Genomic DNA, 15344 nt, shown 5'->3' on the forward strand with positions numbered 1-15344 from the left:
TGAGTATGTCACCTGCATCTGGCCTATGTCCCCACAGAGGGAGAAGAGCTGGCAGGAGTGGCAGAGAGCACTGGCTTCCCACTTCAGGAGCCACGACGCAGTCAACAGGTGAAGACGGCCCCCACAGGTCCCCCAGTAGAGCCACACTGCTGGACAACAGAGGCTACCCCCCAGATAGGTGCTGAGCCCACCTGCAGCCAAGGTAAGGCCAGCTGGGAACAGCTGGGCATTGGTTCCCACAAGGCTGCTTCACAACTGGCAGCCAGGGAAGGCTTCTCTACAGAGGCACCAAGCCTGAAGGCAGGCCTGGGGAAGGTCAGTTGAGATGAGGTGGGAAAGAAAGGCAGGAGAGGGTAGGGGAGCAAAGGAGGAACCTAAGCTGGAATCTGATATGGACCATTGTCAGGGCCCTAGAGCCTCTTTCATTCTGCCCCTGGCTTCACAGAGGAGTTCCAACAAGGACAGACATTTTGATTGGGCCTCTTAGCCATCAGCCCACTGCAAAGCCCAGACAGGACAAGAGAAGAATAGAAATGTATAGGGAAGAACTTGGCTTGATCACTGAGGCATCCCCACTGAGACAGCCTAATCCCAACCTCTGTCCTGCATGTTCCCACCAGCCACCCTACCCATTCAGGCCCCTCGGGAACTCCCCCTGCTGAGCCTCCCACAGACCACTCAGGACAGTAAGACCTGGCGCCAGCCTGCAGTGACCAGGCTTAGGCTTTGAGTAAGCCCCACTCCTTTTAAAGCCATGGGACTGCAGAGGAATGTGGAGCTCTGCCAGGCCTGCTGTGCTTCTCCCAGCTCACGCAACTCCCTGGAGGCTGCCAGGCTCTAGAGCTGCAGCCTGCAACTGCTGCGGCTTCTGGTATCCAGGAAAATACAACCCCTCACTCTCCCTGGAGTGTAAGGGAAAGTGGATGTACTAGGGCTGACTCAGTGACCACACCTGGCTATTGACTGTCTCTGGGCCTCAGTGTCTTCCCTGAGGTATGGACATCAATAGGTCTTGTGGCCTGGAATGGTTTGGGGGATCTAACAGTTCATGTAAGCTGTGATGTCTGAGAGGGCCATGGAATCCCTGGGAAGGCTTAGGGATGTTCCCATGTCCCAGGCCCTGAGCTCTCAGAGTTCATGGTGCTTCCAGGTCAGGGTCACAGTCCCAGCACCCCATGGTCCAGAGCCAGAGTTGAGTCCCTATGGGTAAGAAGTAGTTGACCAGGTTGGAGGCCTGGGGGCCTGACAGCCAGAACAAGCATATTGGCATGCAAGCCCAGGACCAGTGGGCTGAGAGAAGGCACCCACTTTCTAATGCAACAAGGAAGAGAGATGCTCAGGGTATCTCTGTCTTCTAGAGGGGAAACCGAATCCTGAGCAGGGGAGGGACAGGCAGGCTCAGGAGGCTACAAGCAAAGTTCAGCTCCTGAGGTCTCACCCCACAGCTGCCAGCTCCGAGGTCCCCAGCAGTGGGAGTACTCAGCCACCTGAGGGCCATCCAGGCAAGGCCGAGCCCAGCCGGGCCAAGTCCCGCCTCCTACCCAACATGCCAAAGCTGGTGATCCCCTCGGCCACCACCAAGTTCCCTCCGGAGATCACCGTCACACCGCCCACCCCGACCCTGCTCTCCCCTAAAGGCAGCATCTCGGAGGAGACCAAGCAGAAGCTAAAGGTGACCACAAGTACTGGGCAGAGGGCACCAATTACAGGGAGCCTGGGGTGGGGGCTTGGGTTCTTGGGGGTCTTAGGGCAGGGGATTGGGCAAATGGGAGCCTGGGGCAAGGGCTCAGGTTACTGGGGGGGAGGGAGGAGCTGTGAAGAAGAGGGGCTTGGATAAAGTCAAGAAGCCTATAGTAGGCCAGGCATCCTTGACCAGTGTCCTGCCCTGTCTGCAGTCGGCCATCCTGTCTGCCCAGTCAGCTGCCAACGTGAGGAAGGAGAACCTGTGTCAGCCAGCTCTGGAGGTTCTGGAGACATCCAGCCAGGAGTCTTCACTAGAGAGTGAGACAGATGAGGATGATGACTACATGGACATCTGAGGAAGGCCTTCCAGAGCCCCACAGCCACACCCAAGGGGACAGAGTGGGCCTGGAATCCCCTTTGGCCCAGACCCTGAGCAAGGCCAGAAACCTAAGTGGGTATTATTTCCCATGCAGCCTCCACCGCCCACCAGCCCTGTCTTCCCAGCATCCTGCTGTTCACAGATTGGGCTGTCCACACCCACAGTGTGGGGGCCCAGAGGAAGAGGAGGAGGCCCAATTTAGCCCTGTAAGGATGGATTGGTGTATCTGCACAACAGGGCCAGCATCATTTTCTATGAAATGTTTGTAAACATGCTCATACCTAGCCCAGCAGGCTGTATCTACAACCTGACCCCAGGACAAAGTGGGTTCTGCCTAGATCCCAGTGGAGGCATCACCTGGGCCAGGCTTGCCTCACACCTTTTTTTTTTTTTTTTTTTGCGGGAGGGGGGGGTGTTCTTTTTTAATAAAGATGGAACAATGGTCTTCACTGCTTTGTTCTCCCAGTGGGGCTGGAGGTGGGGAGGCCCCAGACTTCGGGAGGTTGATGTCCCTGGTTTCTGACCTGATTTCCTTCTCTTAGGCTCAGCTCTTGGGCACCACAAGAGTCTGGAGAATGTAGAGTGTCATAGAATGCTGCAGACTCCTCTAGGCAAGGCTGGCATTGGGCCTAAAGGGGCATTTGGGAAGTCCCCAGAGTTCACTGGATGCCAGAGGGACTGGCAGTGAAACACCATGCAGAGGGAGGTATCATACTTCCCACCCCAACAGGACCTGCCACATAAGTTGTGGAGCCCAGCACAAGATAGATATGTGAACCTCTTGTACAAAAATTACTAAGAATCTTAATGTGACAACAGCCTTAAACAAGCCCCTAATGCTGACCCTGCCCTCACAGGCTCCAAGCCTGTCTATTTTGAGGATGCACGGTTTCCAAATGCTCACACTTGCCCTTTACGACTGTCATTCCCTCTCTGCTCTTCAGAGACCCATCTGTCCCTAAACTTTGGGCCAGGTTGGAGATGGGGCACCTCCTTACTGCTAGCTAGGTGGCCCTGCCCAGGAGAAAAGGCACCAGGAACAGGGCACTATCCTGGATCCCCAGCCTAGGCCATTTGGAACTAGAGATATGCCAGCCCAGGGGGATCCTGGCTGGACCTGCCATCTTGGGACATGAGAACTGGTCCAGCAGTTCCTCAGGCCAGCCCTTGCCCATGTGAATGAAAGCACCCACAGCCCTGGTCCAGGCTGGGGTATAAGCTGCTTCCTGGCACAGGACATCAGTGTCCAGATGCAGGGCACACCTTAGGGAAGTACCCTTAGTGTTCAGCAACCCTGTGCATTAAGGGACTTTCTCCCTTCTTGGAGGTAAGGGTCTCACAGACTTCTTATCAAATGTCTCTGTGCTGCACAAATATTATAGAATGGAGGCAGGGGTTCCCAAGGAGCAACTCTGCCCTTTTCCAACTCCCCCAACCATAAGCTTCCTCTGACAGTTTCAGTAGTTGCTGAAAGCTCAGTCCTTGTCCTCAGTGCCAATCCAATAACGAAGACACAGAAAAAGAAAAAAGGTTTATTGCTTTGCTAGCAAAGGAGAAACATAGGGGAACTCTGTCCCAGAAGCTGTGATTCTGCCTATCAGCAGGAATAGGGGGATTTTAAGAGGTGATTCAAAGGCTACATTCCACGTGTACACTGTTGAAGTTGTAATTCACTTGTTCATTTGGACATAGTCATTTCTGAGAGCTGGTACTATCTCCAAAGTCTGGATTACTTTGTTCTTATGGTGAGTGTGTGCTCAAGAACAGATAAATCTGCCTAAAATGTGAAAGAAAGGTAATCTGTTTCCCCTGAGATTAGGGAGGAGCCTAAAAAAGAAAAGAAACTTCCATTTAAAAGATAAGTTGCAGGCTCAGAGGTAGAATGCTTGCCTAGCCTGTGTGAGGCATTGGGTTCAATCCTCAGCACCACATTAAAAAAAAAAAAAAAGATATTGTGTCCAGCTGAAAAATATTTTTTTAAGAGAGGGAAGGAATTTTTCAGTTTTCAGTGGACACAATATCTTTTATTTTTATGTGGTACTGAGGATCGAACCCAGCGCCCTGCGCTTGCCAGGCGAGCGTGTTACCGCTTGAGCCACATCCCCAGCCCTGAAAAATATTTTTAAATAAGTAGCAGTGGCAGAGCAGCAAGGGCTATATTCAAAGTATAAAATGGACCACTGTTATAATAGGAGCCAGTCTCTCTGTTTGGATCTGGACCCAAGGGAGGAGCAGGTGGGTGACCACTAACATTGAGTAGTTTAGGGCAGACCTAGGTGAGAAATGGGAGAATAATGAACTGATGGGGCCTCAGGCCGAGGCAGGTCACATCCCAGATGGCCTCAACTCGGTGCTGTGCAAGACTAGCTGCAAAGTTAATAAACACCCTCTTAGGACACCTTGAGAAGCTGCAGCTAGGGTAGGGGAGGACCACCTACCTGTCCTAACATTCAGCCCAGGTGGCAAATCCTGAGTGAGAAGTCCTAGGCCTGGAACTTAGCTCTCCCTGATTGCATGGGCTCCCAAAAGCCACCTGGGGCCTGATTTGTCCCCTGCTGTCTCCATCTTGCTTCCTCATCTGCCCAAAGATTAAAGAGATTATGCAAACTCTGATGAATGACAGCTCAAGGGTGGGTGTAGTTGGGCAGGCTGTGCATCTGTGGGCTCCCTTGTCCAGGTTGGAGGATCACTTTTTTGTGAATGGGCCTGTCTCAGTCTCAGGGAACTCCCCTCCTTTACCCTTTCTCCCTCCAACAGGAATCCTCCCAGAGCTGTCTAGCCAAGGATCAACCTGAGACTGACCTGACAGCTCCTTCCCACACACCAAACACATGCCCACCAGGGGCAAGCCCTGGCTAGAATCTGTTTGCTTGTTCACCCCATCAAACTTTGAGGAGGAATTAGCAACACCTCCATGCAGGAAACTAAGAATTGAGGATGTGAAATCTGACCAGAAGGCACAGGGGCTGGAATCCTGCCAATCTCAAGCACAGACCAGATTCACCCATCCTGCAGCAGGCTGTGCATCTGTGGGCTCCCCGGCCCAGGTTGGAGGATCACTTGAGCTTGTGAGTGGGCCCGTCTCAATCTCAGGGAACTCCCCTCCCCTTCCTCCCTCCAACAGGAATCCTCCCAGAGCTGCCTCTGGCCAAGGATCAACCTGGGACTGACCTGACAGCTCCTGCCCGCACACCAAACACCCGTTCAGGAACCCCACCCTTCAGCCCCTCTATGTAGGACTGGGCTGGGACCCAGGATCCAAGCTGCAACCTCTGAACATCCGGCTCATCACGTGCCAAAGATTCTGCAGCTGGAGGCTCCAGCCCCATATCCCTCCCACAACGTCCCAGGGCTGGGTTTCTTCCCTCTCCCATGTCCTTTGCTTGGGCCAGGAATGTGCTAACGGGGCAGGTTGGGCTCTGCTGTTCTACTCAGGCACCTGTGGACTTTGAGAGGGGAATAAGTGGGGTGGGAAGGGAGACGGGTGGGGTGGGGAAGGGAGGGGCGGTGCCTCAAAGCTCAGGGCAGGCAGGCGGGGCCAGGCCAGCAAGGAGTAAGAGCCTCCTGCCGCCTCTGAGCTACTGCACTGCTGCTGCTGCTGCTGCTGCTGACTACAGACCCAGACCTCACCATGAAGCTTGCCCTCCTGCCCTGGGTCCTGCTGCTGCTGGCGACAGTCCCCGGCTCCAGGCCCAGGCCCACAGCAGGTATGTTCCCACCCGCTTCTGTCCCCCTGTCTATCAGTCCATCGGCCTAATCAGCCAGGCTTGGGGTAGATTATGCAATCTCTCCACTGGATTATCTGTGCTAAGGTTGACCCCAGCCCCATGGAACTTATGGCTTTCCATTTTGTCCACATGCTGAGGGAGAGCAGTTCCAAGCCCCGCTGGGCTTGGCCTCTGTCCATCTGTCAGGGCCTCTGTGACTGTGCTGGGAGTAGTGGGAAGAAATTCTGAAGCTCCAGGGTTGAGGGATGGGAAGGAAGTCTGGACTGAGCCTGCCTTATGCTTCTGGGAGACGGGAAGCCATGGCTGCCTAGAAGAGAGGTAGGGGAGAGCAGCGGAGCCTTTGGTCTGCACCCCAAATCCCAGTGAAGAGTGTGGTTGCATATGGAGAGCCCCCAATTTCCCTCCCAGCTCTAGGCAGGCTTGTTAGTCCTCATCAGGGTTAGACTGAACCCAAGAAAATCTAGCAGAAGGCCTGAACTCCAGAGTTGGGACCCTGGCCTCAGGCTCAGAGAGGCATCACCCACCCACAGCCCTCCACCCCACCCTGTCTTCCATCTTGCAGGGAAGTATCACAACCCTTCTGCCACTTATTGGCATATAGAAGCCTCTTCCCCACACCACTTGAGACAATGAATATTTATTGCCACTCTTGAATGCCAGGCACTGCACTTAAATAGGGACATTCTGGTGGCTCAAACCCAGGCCCAGCCCTTGACTGGCCTCATTTGGTTGTGGGGGATGGTGTAGGGCCAAGTGAGATATGTGATTCTAACTTGAGTACTTCCACCCCACCCCAGTCTTTGCCCTACCTCAGGTCCCCATTATCCATAGGAGAAGTCTTAGGCGTGACCTCCACAGCTCCCCATGGCACACCCCTGACTACCTTTTCCCTATTCCTTGGCTCCCTATTAGAAATGTCCCTCCTCTTCCCCCAGAGGAAGGAAACACCCCTGACCTTCTTCCCTGAAGTTGGGGCTCTCGTTGGAGTTCTATTGTTGCCCCCTGGGAAAGTAAAATGGGTCAAGCTCAGCCCAGGCACCAGTCCCTCCTAGATCTTTAACGTGGCTATGTGACCAGACCCCAGCCTTGGTGAGCAAGAAGTGTCCTTCTCCAGACTATGGAGTCCCAAGATAGCACACTGTCCACAGACCCATCTGAGAGCCAAAAGAGGTCCCCAGGCCCAGGTCAAGGACGCAGGCAACTGTGGCCTTCCCAGAACGCCTGCCCTGTGAGCTATAAGGCCTTAGTGTCTGAAAGCTAGTAGATCCCTGAGAGTTATTTCTGACCCTATAAGGTTGAATGTCTGAGGCATTTTTCTTCATTTTACTATTTTCTAGTCACTCCACTGGATTATCTGTGCTAAGGTTGACCCCAGCCCCAAGGAACTCATGGCTTTCCATTTTGTCCACATGTTGACCAGGGAGGGCAGTTCCAACCAGCATTCCTCCCTGGGAATGCTTCCCTTAATTGACTCTGGGGAAAATTAGAGGCAGGCCCTGTGCTTAGAGCAGCAAGCCTAGCATGTACCTTAGCCAGATGCTCAGGATTTTCTTTTCCAGGTGCCCAGGATAGCTGTTCCTTGCGCTGTGGGGACCGGAATGGGCCCTGCTCCTGCCACCCAACCTGCTCAGGCCTTGGCACCTGCTGCTTGGACTTCCAGAATTTCTGCCTGGAGGTTTCACCGTCCTCAGGTTCCATGATGGGTGGCAAGGACTTTGTGGTACAGCATCTCAAGTGGATCAGCTCCACAGATGGTGTGATCTGCAGGTGGGAGGCCCCATACTCCCAGCCCCACTGGCTGGCTAGGTGGAGCCCTGGGACCAAGAATAGGCAGGAGGGCACAGAGACAGCTGGCTACACTGTTTCCTGAGGAGGTGGGGGACTCGGGCCTTTGAGTTGGTCAGATCACACTGGCCCAGCTGTTCCTACTAGCTCTGTTTCCACAGGTTTAAGGAGAGCATCCAGACCCTTGGTCATGTGGACTCCTTGGGGCAAGTCCACTGTATATCACCCTTGCTCTATGAGAGTGGTCGCATCCCCTTCAACATCTCCATGGACAATGGTCGCTCCTTCCCTTATGCAGGCACCTGGCTGGCTGGTGAGCCCTCACTCCACCAAGTCAGTCCAGGCTGTGGGCCCCAGATGGCATGCACCCTCTGTGGGTCCTGGTTCCCACCCCCATACATCCTTAGCCCATAGGGACTTTCCCCAGTGCTAATCTATGCACATTGAGACTTAGTCCACCCACCTGCCACCCTGGCTGAACCAGTCCCTTGGACAAGTGTTCCTCCATCTCATTACCCAACCTCCTGGTATCCAGATGGGTGTATCAGCCCATAAGGAGTGGAGGTGCAGTGGGTCCCTGAACAAGGTAGGCCAGTGCCTGCCACCCAGCTCAGCCAGGCCAGACCAGGCCAGGCCCTCATTTCTCCCAGCCTTGCTATCCTTTTCTTCTATGAGGGACTGGACAAGTCAGCCAGCTGCTTAAGTGTTTTATTTTTGAGAGTTCTCCCTAGACCTTATAGCCTCAGGGCCTCCTCCCCTGCACCACCTAGGCCCCAGGCCTTCACTTACCCCTCACCTGCCTCTGCACAGTGCACCCCTACAAAGTGTCAGAGACAGAGAAGAGCCAGCTGGTGAATGAGACCCGCTGGCAATACTACGGCACCCCAGGCACCACAGGTAACCTCAGTCTCACTTGGAACACCTCAAGACTGCCCACGCAGACTGTCACCATTGAGCTGTGGGGCTACGAAGAGACAGGTGAGGCTGGTCCAGGGCTGGTGGAGGCATCTGGAGCTTTGAGCTCCCAGAAATGGGTGTCCTAGGTGTGGGAGTGGGGTCTTGTAAGTGGAAGAGAAAGGAAGGGAATTCCAGGTAGGTTTGGGGGATCAGGAGCAAGAAACATCAATCTAGGGAAGAAGAATAGACTGAATGAGGGGGAAGGCATGGTGAAAGGATGACTGGTTGTTTGGGCCCCATGCCTAGTAGAAGGTTTGATTGCCCTGGCCTTTGGATAGGAGGCTTATGCTGGAAAAAGAGAAACTGGATCTGATCCTTCCTCTCTGAGCTTGGCATGATACAGGGACAGTGACCCTGAAGTGGAGAAAGTGGAGCACCAAAGCAAGGGATTCCTGACACTCCAGCAAGCCCTCCCATGAGGACCATCTGTTTATCCATTGCCCTTTCATCCATCTGCCAAGCTGTTCAGTGCAAGAGACTGGGTCCAGGTTCCTCTCTTGCCCCGGGGGTCTTCAGAGGAGTCCTAGGGCTGACCAAGAATCTCTCTCCCCTCAGGGAAGCCATACTCAGAGAATTGGACAGCAGAGTGGTCATGCCTGTATACCCTGGCCACAAACATTCCCAACTCTGGCTTCTTCACTTTCACTCCAAAACCTGCATCTCCTGACTATCAGAGATGGAAAGTGGGTGCTCTGCGGATCGTTGACAGCAAAAACTATCTAGGGAAAAAGTAAGGGCCTCAGTACAGAGAATGGGCTGGGGGCATCCAACTGTATGTAGACCATCGTACTTGCTTGGGAAACCCCAGGCCATGCCTGGCCCTTAGCTCATGAATCATCACCATCATAGGGATGTGTTGGCACTCTGGACCAATGATCATGCTCTGGCCTGGCACCTGGGTAACGACTTCCGAGAGGACTCTGTGGCTTGGGCTCGTGCACAGTGTCTGGCCTGGGAGGCACTGGAGGACCAGCTGCCCAACTTCCTGAAGGAATTGCCCGACTGCCCCTGCACCCTGGCCCAAGCCCGAGCTGACTCTGGCCGCTATTTTGTGAGCCCCTGAACCCATTAGGGCTTGGGAGAGGATGTTGGGGGATGGGTGGGGCCAGCCTCCCCACTGAGACAGATACCCTCAGGGGGTGAGGTTGGGTTCAGAGGGTCCCCTTGGGTTTGGCTCCCAAGGAGGGAGAGGATGCAAAACCCAGGTAATAGCCACTGGCTACTCTGCAGACAGACTACGGCTGTGACATTGAGCATGGCAGCGTTTGCACCTACCACCCTGGGGCCGTACACTGTGTACGCTCTGTACAAGCCAGGTGAGCCACTAGACCAGAGATGAGGGACAGGGCAGGGGTTGGGGGTAGGCTCCTGACTTGCCTTCCCCTACCAGTCCCCAGTATGCCTCAGGTCAGCAGTGCTGCTACACGGCAGCTGGCACACAGCTCCTAACAGCGGACTCCACCAGTGGCAGCACCCCGGACCGTGGCCACGACTGGGGCTCACCCCCATACCGCACACCACCCCGTGTGCCCAGCATGTCTCACTGGCTCTATGATGTCATCAGCTTCTATTATTGCTGCCTCTGGGCTCCCGAGTGCTCCCGCTACATGCGGCGGCGGCCCTCCAGCGACTGCCGCAATTACCGGCCCCCACACCTGGGTAGGTGCCAGCTTGAGCACTAGCCCCAGGGAGGGCTGGGCAGGGCCAGGTACTGGGGGACCTATCTAATCTGCTCTTGCCCCAGCCTCTGTCTTCGGGGATCCTCACTTTGTCACCTTTGATGGCACCAACCTCACATTCAATGGGCGTGGCGAATATGTGCTGTTAGAGGCGGTGCTGACAGACCTGAGGGTGCAAGCACGGGCTCAGCCAGGGATGATGACCAATGGTAAGACCAGGACCCCACAGTCTACCCCATTCTGCACCTCTTTTTTTTAAATATCTTTATTTTATATTTATTTATTTAATGTGGTGTTGAGGATCGAACCCAGGACCTCACACATGCTAGGCGAGTGCTCTACTGCTGAGCTACAGCCCCAGCTCCCATTCTGCACCTCTTATCCTAGGCTCACAGGCCCGAGGCACAGGGCTGACTGCAGTGGCTGTCCAGGAGGGCAACTCAGATGTGGTAGAGGTGCGGCTGGCCAAAAGGTCTGGGGTCCTAGAGGTGCTGCTGAATCAGGAGGTGCTCAGTTTTGCTGAACAGAGCTGGATGGACCTGAAGGGTGAGTGGCATGGCTAGATAAGTTCAGTGATCTGCCCAGGGGTTGAAGGTAGCCTTAGGGACTTTGTGCCTCTCCCCAGCCCTGGCTAAGGACTAGGGTGGTGTCTAGGGCTCAGAAACAAAGATGGAGGCTTCTTGGGGATTGGAGATAGGTCCAGCAAAACATAGCCGGGTGGGTGAATCTGTGCCCTTAACCATTGCTGTCTTAGGCTAGAGGTAGCAGGGGTCCAGCCTGAGGTCTGATCTCACATCTTGACACCTATAAAGTTATCCATGTCATACCCCTGAGAGGCCAGAATTGAAGGATGGGGCCTCCTTATGGCCCAAAGGAGTCTAGGGGCCGGCATGCCAGGACTCACTGCTAGTCCACATGGCTCTACTGCTTTGTTGTGGTCACTCATTCCATCATGAAAAGCCATGCAAGTTGGATGTAATAGAACCAGTGTTCAGAAGACTGAGGCAGAAAGATTGTAAGTTCCAGGCCAGCCTCAGCCTTAGAAGGCCTTCAGAAACTTAATGAGACCCTATCTCAAAATTAAAAGGGCTGAGGGATTAGCTCAGTGGTAGAACACCCCTGGGTTCAATCCAAAAAGAGGAAAAGAGGGAGAAAAGGGGAAGGGAAGAAAGAAAGAAAGAGGCAGGCAGGCCATTGCAAGGAAGCCATGCCTGCAGAGTTCAGAACACAGCTAAGAGTGGCACACAAGAGTAGCAGCCTCAGCCAGGCACAGTGGTGCATCCCTGTAATCCCAGCAGCTCAGGAGGCTGAGGCAGGAGGATCAAGAGTTCAAAGTCAGCCTCAGCAAAAGTGAGGCCCTAAGCAACTCAATGAAACCCTGTCTCTAAATAAATTACAAAATAGGGCTGGGGATGTGGCACAGTGGTCAAGTGTTCTGAGTTTGATCCCTGGTAACGCCCCCCCCCCCAAAAAAAAATGAGTAATAGCCTCAGTGTCCCATTCCCTTGCCACCACCATTCCCATACTTCAGGGGGCTTCCAAACAAAATAGTACCCAATGGAAATAGAGCGGATGAATATACAAAGACCCTCAGAAAGGGCAGAGACAGGTGAAACTGCTGCAAGACCAATGAATGTGTTGGGAGAAGGGGCTGTGCCCTGTCCCCACATGCCCCCACATGAAGCCTCAGCATGGGGAGATTCTCTGCAGGAACTAGGCACTTTGGGTGCATCTGGGTTCCTGCTGCAAGTGTATGCTGGAGATGGTAGAATATCATAATCATAGTCATATCATAGGAGGTCAGCCCTCCTCTTCCTCTTAGGTGCCTCCAACCCCATTCTGGGGTTGTGGTGAGGATGAGGACAAGGCACAAGGACCACAGGGAGTGACTAAGTCCATTTTCACCTGTGCCCAGGCTTGTTCCTGTCAGTGGCTGCTGAGGACAAGGTATCCATCATGTTGTCATCAGGGGCCGGCCTGGAGGTCAGCATACAGGGCCCTTTCCTGAGTGTGGCCATCCTGCTACCTGATAAGTTTCTGACCCACACCCGTGGCCTTCTTGGGACACTTAATAATGACCCCACCGATGACTTCACCCTACGCAGTGGACAGGTCCTGCCCCTGAACGCCAGTGCTCAGGAGCTGTTCCAGTTTGGGGCTGACTGTAAGTGGCCCTGTGGAAAACACTGGGCAGAATGAGCAGAGCTGGGAGTGGGGTAGGGTGGATTGGAGCATGGCACAGGTGGGATCCGTGGACCAAGGGACATCAGACCCTTGGTCACTACTCAGAGCTGTGTCCACCCAGGCATGCAACCTGTCTCCACAGGGGCAGTACACAACACCTCTTCTCTGTTCACGTATGACTCCTGGTTTTTGATTAACAACTTCGTGTACCAACCTAAGCATGACCCCACCTTTGAGCCCCTCTTCCCAGACAAGACCACTCTCAGCCCAAGCCAGGCAGAAGAGGCAGCCAAACTGTGTGGAAATGATCATTTCTGCATATTCGATGTGGCAGCCACCGGGAGCCTGAGTGTGGGAAATGCCACGCTGGTTGCCCACCAACTGCACCAGCAGCGAATGCAGAGCCTACAGCCTGGTAAGGGTGGGAGAGAGGAGGCCTGGGCAAGTGAGAAGCCACCTTGCACTAGGATATGGCCTCTAGGACTGGCCAGCTGCATGCTGTGGCCAGCAACTTAGACCTGTTGTCTATGTTCTGCTCCTACTCCAGTGATGTCCTGTGGCTGGCTGGCTCCCCCCGCCAATGGGCACAAGGAGGGACTCAGGTACTTGGTGGGCTCCACTGTGCACTTCCATTGCAACAGCGGCTTCAGCTTGGCTGGGGCAGAGACCAGCACCTGCCAGGCTGACGGCACCTGGTCCACACCTACTCCAGAGTGCCAGTTAGGTGAGGATACCTCTCTTGTGCACCCTCCCACCCCTGCATGCCCACATGCCCTAGATTACACTCACTACTCTGGCCCACTCACCAGGACGGAGCTATACGGTACTGCTGAGCATCATCTTCGGAGGGCTGGCTGTGGTGCTACTGGTTTCTATCATCTATGTGCTGCTACGAAGGAAGGGCAACATGTGAGACCCTACCCAGGTTGAGAGCCCCACCCACAGACCCCTACCTATCCCCCTCTTCAGCTTTCTTGGGACCCTGGGGCAGCCAGTGGGACAATTGTGACTGGTCCAACTTCATTTCCATTGCAGGAACATGTGGAACTTGCAGCCCTGAGACTGGAGCATGGCTGGCCAGCAGCACAGGGTCACATCAAGGCCAAGACCCAGCCTCCCAGATGAAGGCCCTGGACTCCCAATAACTTAACCACCAGTCCTATGATTCTCAAATCCTTAGGTCTGGACACGTGATAACTGGGCCTTTAACACCTGTGGACTCAAGACCATATACCTAGTCTGTCATCTCAGATGGAGGCAGAATACCTAATGTTAGGAATTCCAAATCCCTGTCAAAAACCCCTTGTTCTGTTTCCCTACTACTCACAGTTCTAATTCCTAAGACCTGAGACCTCATGTCCTGTGTCCCAAGCTAGTGCTAGTGCCTGTGTCCCAAGCCTAATATTTCTGCATCAGAAACTCAGATTTTAATACCTCACTCTGCATAGCCTGACGCCGGTGGCATGACCCCTGGTAGACTGAGATCTGCTGCCCTTCCCCCATGGGGCCTCAGTGCCAAGCGGTCTTGGTGCCTAGACCATGGTCCCAGCCTGAAACCTCAGGTGGACTCAACCCCAAGGTGGCAAGAGACCTCAGGGCCCCCTAGGTAGAGAGGAAGTCCTCCAGTGGGAAAGAGACCTCCCTCTGCACTCCAGGCTTATATCTCTATACCCCCTGTCCCCACCTGTAAAAGGAGAAAACAAACCTTCTGTATTCCTTTCCTGCTGTCCTGGCGCTTATGCTGTAGCTTGATTCTGGAGAGTTCCATGGTCACCCTGTGAAGTCACTACCTACAGTATCAAGGTCTAAGTCCTGTCTGCTTCATTGACTCCCAGGTGACTAGGGACAGGCCTCTACAGCCTCTCTCATGTATAAAATGGGATCCAGAATAGTGACCACCTTGTGGGGTAGGAAATGAAGGGCCATGTCACATTGGTTACTCAGGAGATGGGAAGGGGCAGATCCAGCCTGGCCATGCCCACGCTCTCCCAGCCCAGGTTCCTGTCCCTTTGCTCTCACCTGGTGTTCTCTGAGAAGAAATGTATGCCCTGCAGCAAGCTGGTCCCTAATCATGACCCTGGCACTGCCCTGCAAGAGGCTGCTTCTTGACTGGGCAGTAATTAGTAGGGCCATGCCTAAGTCCTTGAGTGAGTAAGGTTCATTTTCCTTCACCCAGGAATGTCCAGAAGCTAGACACAGACATGACACTGCTGCCCACCTGAGCAGCTCCTTACCTGCCTTCTGAGACTATGAGTGGCCGAACACCATGGAAGCACAAACTAGGAGCCAGTGGAGGAAAAGTAGAGCCCAAAGTCTCTTTTGTGGATAGGTTTCTGAATAAGGGTTAGGCATCTTGATCTTAGGTGGAGAAAGTATGGGGGAGGGTGGGGCTGAGGATGCCCACAGGTACTGTGGGTGCTAAGAGAGTGAAGGCTTCAGTATAGCATGTAGTTCTAGGAGTGACCACATGGAGGCAGCAGAGGGTAGGACCAATGAACATTTTGAGGGAAGGGACTGTGCCCTGTCCCAGATGGCTGGGGATGGCAATCTCCTCCACAACCTGCTGCAAGCAGGTGTGGTGACAGAGTTCAGGACTCCCACTCACTGAGCCTTGCACTTAATAAAGGGCCCAGGACAGAAATAGAAGAGCTTAGAGGCAGTGACAGTTCCCATCTGGAGGGCTTCCTGGAAGAAAAGCATGATGGAGCTTATATAAGGAAACAGCTGACAGGAATTGGAAGGATGAAGGGTCATCCAAGAAATTAGAGGAATAATGAGGTCAGTTTCCTTTCTTCCCAGATCCCTCCCCGCCTTGTCCTTAGACTCCTCTGAACTTGTAACTTGGGGCAGGGTGGTGCTCCCTGCCGCTTGGCCATTGAGCTGGTACTTTCCTCTCTGCAGATGAGGTAAAGTCTCATTTCCCATTGCCTGAGTCCCCAGTGCATCCCT

General features: G+C 54.0%; 2 protein-coding genes across 13 annotated transcripts in view; both read left to right on the forward strand.

Annotated features, from left to right (window-relative positions):
- The window catches only part of Cabin1 (calcineurin binding protein 1), a 144936-nt gene extending 142447 nt beyond the window's left edge, over window positions 1-2489 (forward strand). For all 11 annotated transcript variants that reach the window (XM_058571780.1, XM_058571775.1, XM_058571785.1 and 8 more), the window contains 3 exons: window positions 38-202; window positions 1446-1672; window positions 1896-2489. In XM_058571780.1, coding sequence (XP_058427763.1) covers window positions 38-202; window positions 1446-1672; window positions 1896-2039 — 536 coding nt within the window. In that variant the 3' untranslated portion in view covers window positions 2040-2489. The remainder of the gene's footprint in view (window positions 1-37; window positions 203-1445; window positions 1673-1895) is intronic.
- A 3118-nt stretch (window positions 2490-5607) lies between these two features.
- On the forward strand, window positions 5608-14204 carry Susd2 (sushi domain containing 2). 2 transcript variants are annotated; one of them, XM_046421293.2, is made up of 15 exons: window positions 5608-5769; window positions 7350-7557; window positions 7737-7888; window positions 8386-8553; window positions 9088-9262; window positions 9382-9583; window positions 9763-9848; window positions 9923-10191; window positions 10277-10420; window positions 10599-10757; window positions 12127-12375; window positions 12538-12810; window positions 12943-13119; window positions 13205-13320; window positions 13431-14204. In XM_046421293.2, the coding sequence occupies exons 1-14, from the start codon at window positions 5694-5696 to the stop codon at window positions 13306-13308; spliced, it is 2442 nt and encodes an 813-aa protein (XP_046277249.1). In that variant the 5' UTR covers window positions 5608-5693; the 3' UTR covers window positions 13309-13320; window positions 13431-14204. The 2 variants fall into 2 exon arrangements, with proteins under 2 accessions (XP_046277249.1, XP_046277248.1); XM_046421292.2 differs by having other exon boundaries at window positions 13205-13304.
- The last annotated feature ends 1140 nt before the right edge of the window (window positions 14205-15344 follow it).

The sequence above is a fragment of the Marmota monax genome, unplaced genomic scaffold (assembly GCF_021218885.2).
Source record: "Marmota monax isolate L192 unplaced genomic scaffold, Marmota_monax_Labrador192_F-V1.1 WCK01_AAM20220418_F8-fsc00157, whole genome shotgun sequence".
Lineage (NCBI taxonomy): Eukaryota > Metazoa > Chordata > Mammalia > Rodentia > Sciuridae > Marmota > Marmota monax.

Bases quoted from the DNA above. Each gene is read 5' to 3' on its own strand.
- Susd2 (XM_046421292.2), top strand. From the start codon at position 5,694: ATGAAGCTTGCCCTCCTGCCCTGGGTCCTGCTGCTGCTGGCGACAGTC. The intron at 7,558-7,736 runs GTGGGAGGCCCC...CTGTTTCCACAG, and splicing joins ACAGATGGTGTGATCTGCAG to GTTTAAGGAGAGCATCCAGA. The intron at 7,889-8,385 runs GTGAGCCCTCAC...GCCTCTGCACAG, and splicing joins TGCAGGCACCTGGCTGGCTG to TGCACCCCTACAAAGTGTCA.